This window comes from Pocillopora verrucosa, chromosome 1 (genome assembly GCF_036669915.1).
Source record: "Pocillopora verrucosa isolate sample1 chromosome 1, ASM3666991v2, whole genome shotgun sequence".
In the NCBI taxonomy this organism is placed as follows: Eukaryota; Metazoa; Cnidaria; class Anthozoa; order Scleractinia; family Pocilloporidae; genus Pocillopora; species Pocillopora verrucosa.
Window position 1 is genome coordinate 22,023,532 of NC_089312.1, and position 11,268 is coordinate 22,034,799.

The 11,268-nt window shown below is 35.1% G+C and overlaps 1 protein-coding gene across 7 annotated transcripts; it reads right to left on the reverse strand.

The window, feature by feature from the left end:
* Positions 1-728: 728 nt before the first annotated feature.
* LOC131778550 (uncharacterized) lies at positions 729-10,303 on the reverse strand. Of its 7 annotated transcripts, none has more exons than XM_066169687.1 (9): positions 10,173-10,289; positions 9,641-9,704; positions 8,470-8,601; positions 8,208-8,290; positions 7,288-7,476; positions 6,872-6,916; positions 5,530-5,683; positions 3,527-3,616; positions 729-1,418 (listed from the first exon to the last, which is right to left on the reverse strand). In XM_066169687.1, exons 5-9 carry the CDS (start codon positions 7,429-7,431, stop codon positions 1,414-1,416), a joined length of 438 nt encoding a protein of 145 aa, XP_066025784.1. In that variant the 5' UTR covers positions 7,432-7,476; positions 8,208-8,290; positions 8,470-8,601; positions 9,641-9,704; positions 10,173-10,289; the 3' UTR covers positions 729-1,413. The 7 variants fall into 7 exon arrangements, 6 of the variants coding, with proteins under 6 accessions (XP_066025784.1, XP_066025787.1, XP_066025782.1 ...); XM_066169690.1 differs by having other exon boundaries at positions 5,530-5,626; positions 6,872-6,919; XR_010718181.1 differs by having other exon boundaries at positions 730-1,418; positions 5,530-5,745; positions 6,872-6,919.
* Between the last annotated feature and the right edge of the window lie 965 nt (positions 10,304-11,268).

Below are 11,268 nucleotides of genomic sequence, written 5' to 3' on the forward strand. Positions count from 1 at the left end.
AAATCACTTTTTGCTCTTCAGACCAGGCATTTGGTTTTAAAATACTCCTTATTTTAAGTGGAAGGAAGATCTTGTGGGTAGTCACTCGGTGTAACACAGGAATGCAGAAAAAAAACAATCATTTGTAGTTTCATCTTACAATTAAGTTTATAATCGCAATAAAACAAAAACATTGGAAAGATTTGCTGTAACCGTACCAAACGTAGAGCTTAATCGTTATTTGTCTCAGCTCTTGTGGCTAAAATTAAATTACTTGAGTTTGCTCCAACACTAGAAACTATTTCATTTCTCAAAATACTTCGCGAAATTTCTTTAAGAAACCTGGAGCCAAATTGTAAGTTGCCTGAAACAATTCAAAGAGTTTGCTCCAAACTTGAAAACTATTTTTATTTCTTGCATTGTCGCTTCCAACTTGTATCCTGTGCTACATTAGTCGCCCCTAGAGAGATCTTCTTCTCATCGTCAAGGCAAGTTACAGGCACAAGAAAATATGACTAGCTCTTAAATGAAATATTTAGTTCTTCTGATTGGGCCTTAAATAGCTTTTTCGTTTACATCTTTCACACATCTCGTACAGAGAATTGAAGTTTAAAAAAAGTCCAGGGAAGACATAGTTGAGTCAGAATTTCTTTTGAGAGAAACGCACACTGTTTAGATTGTTTTTTACCAAGAGTGTAAAAATTGGCGTTTATTTCAATTTTTTAGTACGAGATGTTGTTTAAAATATTTTTTGGCGGGAAATTTTATGGAAAACCTCGTTAAATTTTCACCGAAAATGTTGCCAGGGGAAACTTTGTGCAAATTGGTCCAAATTTTCCCGCCAAAAGTCTTAGTATATATACGAAAAAAGTTTCTTGACACCCTTTTAATTGAAAATACTTTATTAGAGAGCATTTTGAAACAAATAAATGCTTTACTGAATGTGACTTATTGAGCGAAAGACAAACACTTTATTTCTGGCTTGTTTACTAACAGCCGACAATAAAAATACAACAAAGGAATAAAGATAAAGTTTATTACAACTTTGAAAAAACAAAAAAATTGGCGCATGCGTATTTTGGGCGCCGTATTTTTTCTAAGTTTTTTGGCGGGAAAAAATTCGCCACATTTGATCAGATGTTACAGACTAAAAAAAAAAAATTGGCGCATGCGTAGTTTAAGCACCCGTATTTTTCTAAGTTTTTTGGCGGGAAAGTTAAATTTTTTTAAACAGCCCATGCCATGGATATTAAGCCGACAAAAAAAAAATTCGAAGTCCAATAAAATCGCGTGATAACATTTGCTTACGTCTGGCTTCAATTTGTCGATTTTAGTGAATGTCTCTTGGTTCCGATTCGCCGTATTCTTGATGGAATTGCTCTAAATATGCTTTATACCTCTGAATAAAACTTGTCTTTTACGTTCGTGTTTCAGTCAATCTGAAATAGAATAAAAGAAACAAAACTAACAAATGATCAAGTCGTAATGATTGAGTGCGGTTGCTATTACAAACCCCAACTGAAAATAAGAATAAATCAGTATTTAAATCCTAAAGTATCGAGTCGCTCTATAAAGGAACTTGAACACAACCTGGATTTATCGACAAATTTAACATGGCAGCCGATGAATGTTCTCGTAAATTTAATTCCTGCCTTCTTCCTACTTGCGTTGAGGTTTTACGTTCTTTACCTTTGCGTGAACAGATCATAATTTTGCATTCAGGCAATAACAAGCAATAAATCTTGACGTTCGTTAGTAATTCCTCTGAGATCAACATGCCGGAATATAAATAATGATCAGTGTATGTAGGATGTTTCAACTACAATCCCAATCCCATCGTTTGCTTCGTCTGCAGAAATCTTTCGAGCATCGAACAACCGCGTTTTTTTCCATATTTTAGATTGAAATAATAATCATAAACGTCAAAGAATCCTACAAGTTTCGTAAGCTTCTCGTCGCACCTTATTAATGTAAATCGCTGTACTTAAAAGTTGTGAATAACATTTCAATGACAATAACAATGAAACTTAATTTTGGTAAAAATCTTGCTTGGAACGCGATATTATATGGACAGAGTTAAAGGTTTCTGTGCTATGGTGATTACCACTAAACCGAATTGTACTTAACAATTTGTTTTGAACGTTAACCATATTAATTCGATATTTCCGGCTTTCATTCGACCAGGAAATAAAATATCGTGTACGGTCCAACTTGGTAAACCTCACCATCCCTAAAAAGTTATGATGAGAAAGCGAGACGGCGGAATTGTAAACAAGTTTCTGTCACATAATATTTAACAAACAATTTGCCTTAGTTGCATTGATTTTTTTAACCCATTTCAGGTCAAGTGATAATACTCTAAAAGAGTTGTTTCTTTAAAGTCTCCTCTTACTCTTGTACGCATAATTTAAATAAGCTAAAGAGGGGATTCCCTTGAGACCTGAGAAGGATAAACAAACTGCAGGAGCTAAAGAGGTCTATTGATTTCAGTGACTAAACAAATATGATTTTGGAATAAAATCCACTTCGGGAACGCTATAAATTATATAAACTCCGCGGACTTTAATTAAGTACCTGCCAAGACTGAGACGCGTTTACAATGTAATACAAGATAATAGTTTGAAAAGCAAGGAATAATTTTTAATCTAAGATTGAAAATGAATTCCTCAACCAAATCGCGCATAAAGATCGATCATCAATTTATGGTAGTCAACCGGTATTATTTTGGTTTTAACCACCAAATCAATTTTAAAATCGTCTGATGATATGTTAGAATAGTTCGAGAATTGTCAATTTTTGGGCAAACGTTTGAATTTGGTGTTTGCTTCATGAGCTAAGACATTTAACGATTAAGCTGCGAGATTTTCCATTGAATTACGCAGACAATTTTGCATCACTTGATGAGTGATAATACTCTAGATAACTGTTTCTTTCAAATTTCCTCTTATTCACGTACGCTTGTACGGATAATTTATGATATAAAGCGTGAATTCTCTTGAGATCTGAAAGGGGTTTAAAAAACATGCGAGCTAAGAGGTCTATCGAACTTCAGGGATTTAATTGAATGAAGCAAAAAAAATCACAATTTTGTCCAAAAAAATATTAGACTATCAAACTCCCAAGATTCTTATTGAAATACCTACCCAAGATGTAATTTTGAAAAGAAATCATACGAACTTCAAACTTTTCAGCAATCGTAAAACAACCCTAAACAAATGTTTAACACTTATTGACTTTGAAACATACTGAATTTGGTTTGAACTTCAAGAGCTTAACAAGAGAAACAACAAGATATATTGACCATCAAGCTAACAGTGCTCTGAACGACTGATAACTTCCTTGATCAAAGAGAGATTCACAGGGAATAAAACAAAAAAAAACCACAATCATTTCTTTGTATGACTTTTCCTACATTTTTGAGTAGGAATGGTTTTAAATTTCAGGCATTCGATAATTCCAGGTTGAAGCGTTCACCACAAACCAGTACACCGGACTTGACAAGTGCAGATGTCGAGTTCGTATAAACACAAACAAGTAAATAACTCACGTTTTTGAAAATTGTTTTGTTTTCCTTTCTTCCCTTGAATTCCTTGATTTAGCGGGAACCTCATCCTATTCCTGACACTGATCTGATGTCCTGAGAAATAAGAAAGGTCTATATTGTAAAAAGGTGCATACTTATAATATAGTTAGCACAACTTTCATTGCGAATATATTCGAAGAGGATCATCGTCGGGATCGAAAGACTCAATCAGAGCCAAAACATTTCCGATTGACAATTTCAATGTCCCTAATCGAACGAAAGCGACAGGAAATTTCATTTCTCGACGCTGACAGTTTTCCTCGAGCTTCGCTTTTCCTAAAAAAATTTGCATCTCGGAACAGTTTAAAATTTAAGTTTATATCAAGGTTACTTCCCACCTTTGCGGGTGTCTTTCAGGAAAAAATTTGTACGCACGCTAGTTTCACTAAAATCCTAGCAAACTACATATCAGAAGAAAGCTTACTAAATGTAGATTACGATAAAAATATGATTTAAGCGACTTTTTTTTTTTAACGGAAGTGTCAGGAGCCGGTAAGGCGTGAAACGACCAAAGATTCTTCTATTGAATTTATCGGGTATTGGATGCTGCAGCACGAGAAAAATAGCTGCACAGTCTCATTCACAAGGCATCAATCATAAAAAGTATGTCAGGCTTTTTCGATATTTTGATTGGTTCTGCAGATATCGGCATCTAAAGTTGGAGTAGCTAAAAATATGCGAGTCGTGTTGCGTAAATGGACGCCACAGAACAAATATTTCAATTGTCAAAATTTCCCGACACATTTTCGTTTGTCATTATTACTAAGATGTTTTGGCGAAATTTGACGAAAATCGGTCAAATCTATATACCCTCTAAATTCGCTCAAAGTGGTTGTATTCCTCCCAAAATCAAATGCGAGATTTTAGCTCATAAAGGTTCGCAAACAACTCGCGCCACGTCAGGAGATTATCTCGCCTCCTGAAACCGCAAACCAATAGGACAATAGGACGATAGGACCTCCTGGCGTCAATGACGACGGATCAAGATTTCCAGGGAAAAGTAACCCATTTCAAACACTTTTTTTTTTATCTCGATCGCTCAGTGGAGCGTTGAGGAGGACGTTACAATAACGAGCAAAGTTGCCAAAGGCAAAGGAAAAACCCGCGGCAAAAATGGAAAACCCGCAAAATGAGCTGAGGAGCAAGACAACAAATCGACATACAGCTTTAAAATTACGATTCGAGGCAATTGTTGATGTTTTTGTATCAAGGCTGGTACTTGCATAAAGAAAAGGTAACCTCGTTTTCAACATCATGTACGTCAAATTTTGGATTGACAACGACTTCTTTGTTCGAAATCTGGGAGCCAGCGTGAAAGCTCCGCTAGCACAAGTCGCTTTCACAAAGGATTTTTTTCTTTACCTGACAGAGTGGTACCCTTTCTTTCTTCTTTGCGTCTGGTTTTTTTTCCGAGGACTTTCTTACGCTTTTGATTTTTCCACGAGCAAAGGTTTACCATAAACAAAGAGCTTCCACGCGTGAATTTTGTAAAGTGCGCGATGAAAACAAAATATAGAAATAACATGAAAGTCGAGCCCCGAGCGGTTGCCGCGAAAATTTCCCCAAGGGACTCGCCCAGGTCAGAAATTATGACACCTTCCTGATATCTTAAAGATTCAGATATTTTTTTTAATGATAATGTTAGGTTTAATGGTTGTATTCAGTTTTTTCAAATAAAAGAAAAATCGATTTTTTCGGCCTCTGAGGGTGGAAAGTAACCTTAATCATACAAAAGGACGATAAAAATAAGTAATGCATTATTCGCTGCTGCCCTAAAAGTCACGTGATTCATCAAGAACTGTCATGGCAGCTACTACGGAAGATTCGACTAATACTGAACAGTGTGTAATATGCTCCTCAGTCCCTTTTTGCATTCAACACTTAGAATAAATTTTTCAATAGAGCAACAACAAGAAACGCGAAACCTATATTTCTATCCGAAATGTGTATATACGTAGGCTGTTTACCTTGAAAACGTTGCGACAAAAAGCCATCCATTCCGCCCATTTTCGTCGTCGAATTCAAACCACTTACTTCGGCAACCTCGAAGAAACACTCTCCCACCTTGACAGAACGGACAAAATCCAAGGTATTTGGATTGAAATTAAGTATTCCCGGCCCCTGAGAAGTTGAAAAAGATGCTGACATTTCTTAGATCTCGTCGATTCTTTCCACGTGCAAGTCTGATCTCAAATATGAATATTTATGTTTCAAAGTTATTTGTAATTCAAATCAGTTTTCCGACCACAAATGATCGGAGAGTTCTTCGTTAACTTTCGTTTAATTTTAAAAAGATTCCAATACGGTGACTAGCTGTAGGCTGATTTTAAACTCAATCATTTACAACTTTCTCCCCTGAATTTCCCGTTATGTCCATCTGCCTTTTCGTTTCCCTTAGCACTTCGAATCAGGGGTATTATATAGTGCTTTAATCTGCAACCATGTCGAAGAACAGAACACTAAGCTTTTTTTTTGCATCGGATGGAGACACGTATATTTCAGATTGATGATTTATAAGTGCTGTAAGATGATCCAAAAAACAATTATGATAATTTAGGAGATTACGAAACAAAATTTGACAAAACTCGGGGATTTGAATTTAAATTTGCCATTAGAAATGGGTTATTAACGTAAAATATACGAACTTGGCACTTGTTTTAGAAAGCGCTGAAGGTACTAATCGATAGAAAAACCCTTTTGATGTATCTACATCCGTTACTAAACCTTTAATAATGGGATTACATCGTTAATAAGATACATAAATAAATTGCGCGTGTCTGATTGGTCGGAAGGGAGTGCATTTTTCATGTAACACGAGTACTAATTGGAAATACCGCGCGCGCGGTGCCAAAATGTCGTTCGTCATGACTTTCTTCAAATAACAGACTAATTTCAGACGACTCAACTGCGCTGACTTCAATTATCACAATTACATTAAGCTAATGACTGACATGCTAATTAAAATCTGTCTACTAGTCTCTGAGCATGCTTAAAGTCTAGCAGACATACCACAGATATGCAGTCATTTAATAACTCACAGTCAATGAATGGCAAATGAGTGAGATATTGAGATGGTTAAAAAAAATTTCCAGTTGTATCTGGGTAATGTTTTAAACACATGAAAACTGCAATGAATCACCTTTCTCTTGATGAATGGCAAATAAAATTTAATTGTATCATATCAGTTCAGTCATCCAGAGCTAAAAGAAGGAGTATGTTGTAAAGAACTTTAATTATAACTTATGTAGAAACTGCATTGATGTGGTTACGATGTTATTGTTAAATTGACAAAAACAGTAAATTACATACCATAGCCAGCCACTTGTATGGCTCCCTCTTGTTCACCATGTTTATCTGCTATCAATTAAATAAAAGTAATCAATCTCACTGAACATTTTGAAGAAAAGAAACAGTTGGAAGAAAAGAAACATTTTGAAGAAAAGAAACAGTTGGAAGAAAAGAAACAGTTGGAAGAAAAGAAAAAGTTGGAAGAAAACAAACATTTGGAAGAAAACAAACATTTGGAAGAAAACAAACATTTGGAAGAAAACAAACATTTGGAAGAAAACAAACATTTGGAAGAAAACAAACATTTGGAAGAAAACAAACATTTGGAAGAAAACAAACATTTGGAAGAAAACAAACATTTAGAAGAAAACAAACATTTGGAAGAAAACAAACATTTGGAAGAAAACAAACTGAGGATCAATAGGTTTGGCACTTACCTGGTAATTGTAAAGTTTGCATGATATCCAGGAGTTATACCACGCAGCAACTTGGGTCAAGTGACCCAGAGAGTGCGTGTACATTTGCACAATCAGGTTTGCTGTGTGACATTGTGTTGCTTCCATTTGGGCCTCAGTGGACATTTAGAAATATCACAGTACTTGGTAAATTTCTACATGAACAGCTATCTAGTCAAAATCAAATGACAAGTAAATATTCAGTATTTCAATTTTAATCAGGAACAGTATATCAGAAATGTATTTCAAGCTACTGTAGCCTGATAAGATTATTGAAAAAATAATTTTGTTTTCTCTTTCTTACAAGCTCTTCACCCCTTCAGGGGTTATAGGTGGAAGTTTATGGTACCTTATGGTACAATTTCAAATTTAAGCTTTTAGGGCAGGACAATTTATCTTTGGGTAACTTGAGAGGGTCTGTCAGAATTTTCAGTTATTTGTATCACAAATATTGTTCATTGTACAATTTTTTAAAGAAATAAATTTTAGAGAAAGATGTTTTTCGTTTTTTCATGAGTGTGGGACAAACTCAAAACTTACCATCTCTCCTATTCTATTTACAAATATGACACTATCAACATTGCTGATCCTGACAGTATATGCTGCAGGACATGTCATATGAACTTCGTAATAGACCTCACTCACTGTAGAGTATCTGTGGCTCAGTAGTAGAGCATCAGAGTGCAGAATCCAAAGGCCTGAGGTTTGATTCCTCATGGGGACTCAGAATTTTTTTTTTGTCCCACACTTGTGAAAAGATGAAAAACATCTTTCTCTATTTCTTTACCGAGCTTAAAACTTATCATTTAGCTCTTACTCTATTTACAAATATATTTTATTTGTTTGTTTCCCGCCAAAGGTACAATAGTTATTAATAGTATATTACATTAATTTTTACCAACCTCCTGTTTTCTAATGCATTTCTTTGACAAGGAATGATAACAATCCAGTCTAATCAAAACACATATGTTGGCCAATATTGTGTCTGAGGAGATGATTTCAAGAAAACAAAAACACTCAAAATAGCATTTTATGAAAAGTTTTTTTTGCAATCCAGTGTTAATCACTGAAGAAGTTCTTTGAATGCCAGAAAGCATATTTAACAACAGGTACTTAAATTAAATCTTATTTAATTATCAGTTCACAAAATATTACCAAACTCACCATAGATCCATGATCAGGACTTGGCTGAAAACAGCTGCCTCACAGATTATCAACAGTAAGCAAAATGTGGTTTGGCTGAATTTAAGGTTTTACAACTCCATTCACCAAGCTGTTCTATTCAAAACTTGGAACCTAAAATGAGTAATAATAACAATCACACCTGACTTTGGGTTCTTTTCAGTCTGATTGTCTTTTTCCATCACAAATGGGAAAAGGAAAGCTCCGGGCCAAGGGAATTCATAGTGCACCCTTAGAACTCTAGAGAGTATAAGTTATGTTTCAATAGAAAAGTAGAAAAGTGAGTGCAAGTCAGGTTGGGGTTTGCTCATCTAACTAGATTATGTATAATTTGTACATATTTCTGAAAACATACTTTTTTCAGCAAAGTTGTAAGGTTAAACTTGTTTGAACCCAATCATTTAAACAATCTGTAAAATTTTGTGATGTGAAGGATGTATTTTACAAATATTGTTTCAAGACTAATTCCTAAGTATTAACTGTGTTTTTACTTTGAGCACCAGAGGGTACCCATTGGAATATGACATTCCTCTGATGAAGGGCTAACACTCCAAATTTCAACTTTGAAACTCTTTACGGTGGCCATGCAATTTCCATTATCAACTAAGTGGATAATACTAAATTACCCTGTGATATCAAGACAGATTTTTGCTTGTGTGAACACTTTTCTGTGGAATTATGTTGAATCCTTATATTTCTGAGTCATTCAGCATCTTAACCAATACTGGAACACTATTAGTATATTTTATCTGATCAGATAAAAGTGGTCTTATTCAAGTCTCACAACGCTTAACAACAGACTAATTAACAATTATTTGCTGAAGCCAAAGTGAATATCAACATTCACAGAGCCTGAGGAAAATAATTATATCAGTATAATTGCTCAGGTGCTTTCAAATTGTGTTGGAAACTCCGGAAAGAAAGCTCCAGGCACATTTGTTACAATTGCATGAATTACCAATAACAAGATAAGCAATCAGTTTTAACAGGTTTACTTAATTCAGTCAGCAAATACTTCATACTTTTCTTTTGATAAGTGTTCTGACAATCTTTTAACATTTTTTGTGCTCTTAACAATTGAATTTTCTTCTATCATCTTTCTTACTTCCACAGAAACAAAACACAAGAACTGTTATGCTCCTACTATAATCACCTTGCTCACAGAGATTATATCGAGATATGATGCAGTCCTCGACCGATCAGAGCAGATCAATCACCTGAGAAATCAAACTAATTACACATTGTTTTTATAGAGATCTATTAAGTGACTTTATCAGCCATTACACTATACGCATATTTCCCAATTATTGAAATAGACTTTTACTGGGTGTAGAAGAAATGCACAGTTAACGTAAACCACTGGAGAACAAAACGAGACAAAAGGAAAGGTCAACAAATATGACACTAGTTAAATGAAGCGGTGTTCTATGATGACGTTCTTAGCTAAGCTGACTTCTCCACCTTAAAGGAAGTGTTTCAACCACCAATTATTACCTAGGAAATGCAAGTCATAAGTTACTCTTCTATAAAAAAAGGACAATTAATTCGAGAAAATATCATTCAAAGAGCAAACCGGTGGATGAAATATGTCAGTGACAAAATTGAAAAGCAACAGAAAAAAAACAAAACTTCTAAACGAATAGGAATTCCACATCAGCAACAATTTTTCTCAATTCTATACTCACATATACGTAAACTGTCAGCTATTTTGGCGCTTCAAACTGCATTTTCTTTAATTAATTAGAACCAGGGGAGATCAGAGACTTGATCAGAACTAATAACTCATCCGGAGGACTAGAAACTTGTCGCACTTGACCCAGATATTGTCAGGCGTTCAAGCAGTGGCCAATAGGACCTGGTACGAGGTTATCAAATTTGACCGAGTAGCAGACTAACTTGTAGGAACTTATAATAGATTGTACTGCTTTCACAAGCGTGTTTTCGCTCAGTTCTACCGGAAGTTCTCGAAATAAAGATGTACCCAATCTTCTTATTGCTTGTTAGGTAAGCCGAAAAATAGTTTAACGGTTTAATTGATCACGTGTGGTGGTTTTCTAAGGCTTTTAAATTACCTGTCACACAACGTCTATTCCAACATGGATGACAGCCGTGTTTTAACTTAGACATACTTTTTTAATGACTTTCAAGCTGTTGACGCGGGAATATTTTCACTGAAAAGACTCTGGAAAGATTTCCGTATAACCCATAGTATACTGAATGGAGGCGCCAGTCCCAGAGGTAATCAATTGTTATTGCCTTTATTTTCCCTTGTCCACGAACTGTTTATGTGGAAATCTTACCAAGAGTATGTCACTTGGAATTAAACTAGAAAAAATGAAATGACTTAGACAATACTTGGGCTCTCATTGGTCCATAGGTGTGGTCAGATGATAGCATGTAATCAAAACTTTAACGTTTAAGATTGAGAAATATTATGTAACAGCGCTAGCTAGAAGTTACTTTTCCGGTGTTTACATAGCACCCCATCTAGCACTGGATCAGGTGGAAGAAACACCCATCTACATCTTCACTTTCGTGCTAAACGCACTTCCTTTATAAGACACAACAGAGAAAAGTCTTTCTTTTCTTCGTGAAACAACCGCAGTAACAGTTTTCAAATTAAGATTGTTTACATGACAAGTTATATTTTTGAGGTCTCTGACATAGCTTGGTTTTAAATCAGGTTGTGGGATAGACCTGTACATATTGTAAATGGAGTTACGGCTCAGTGATGAGAAATATGCAATCATTACTTTATCATAGATGTGTGCTGTTTGGCAG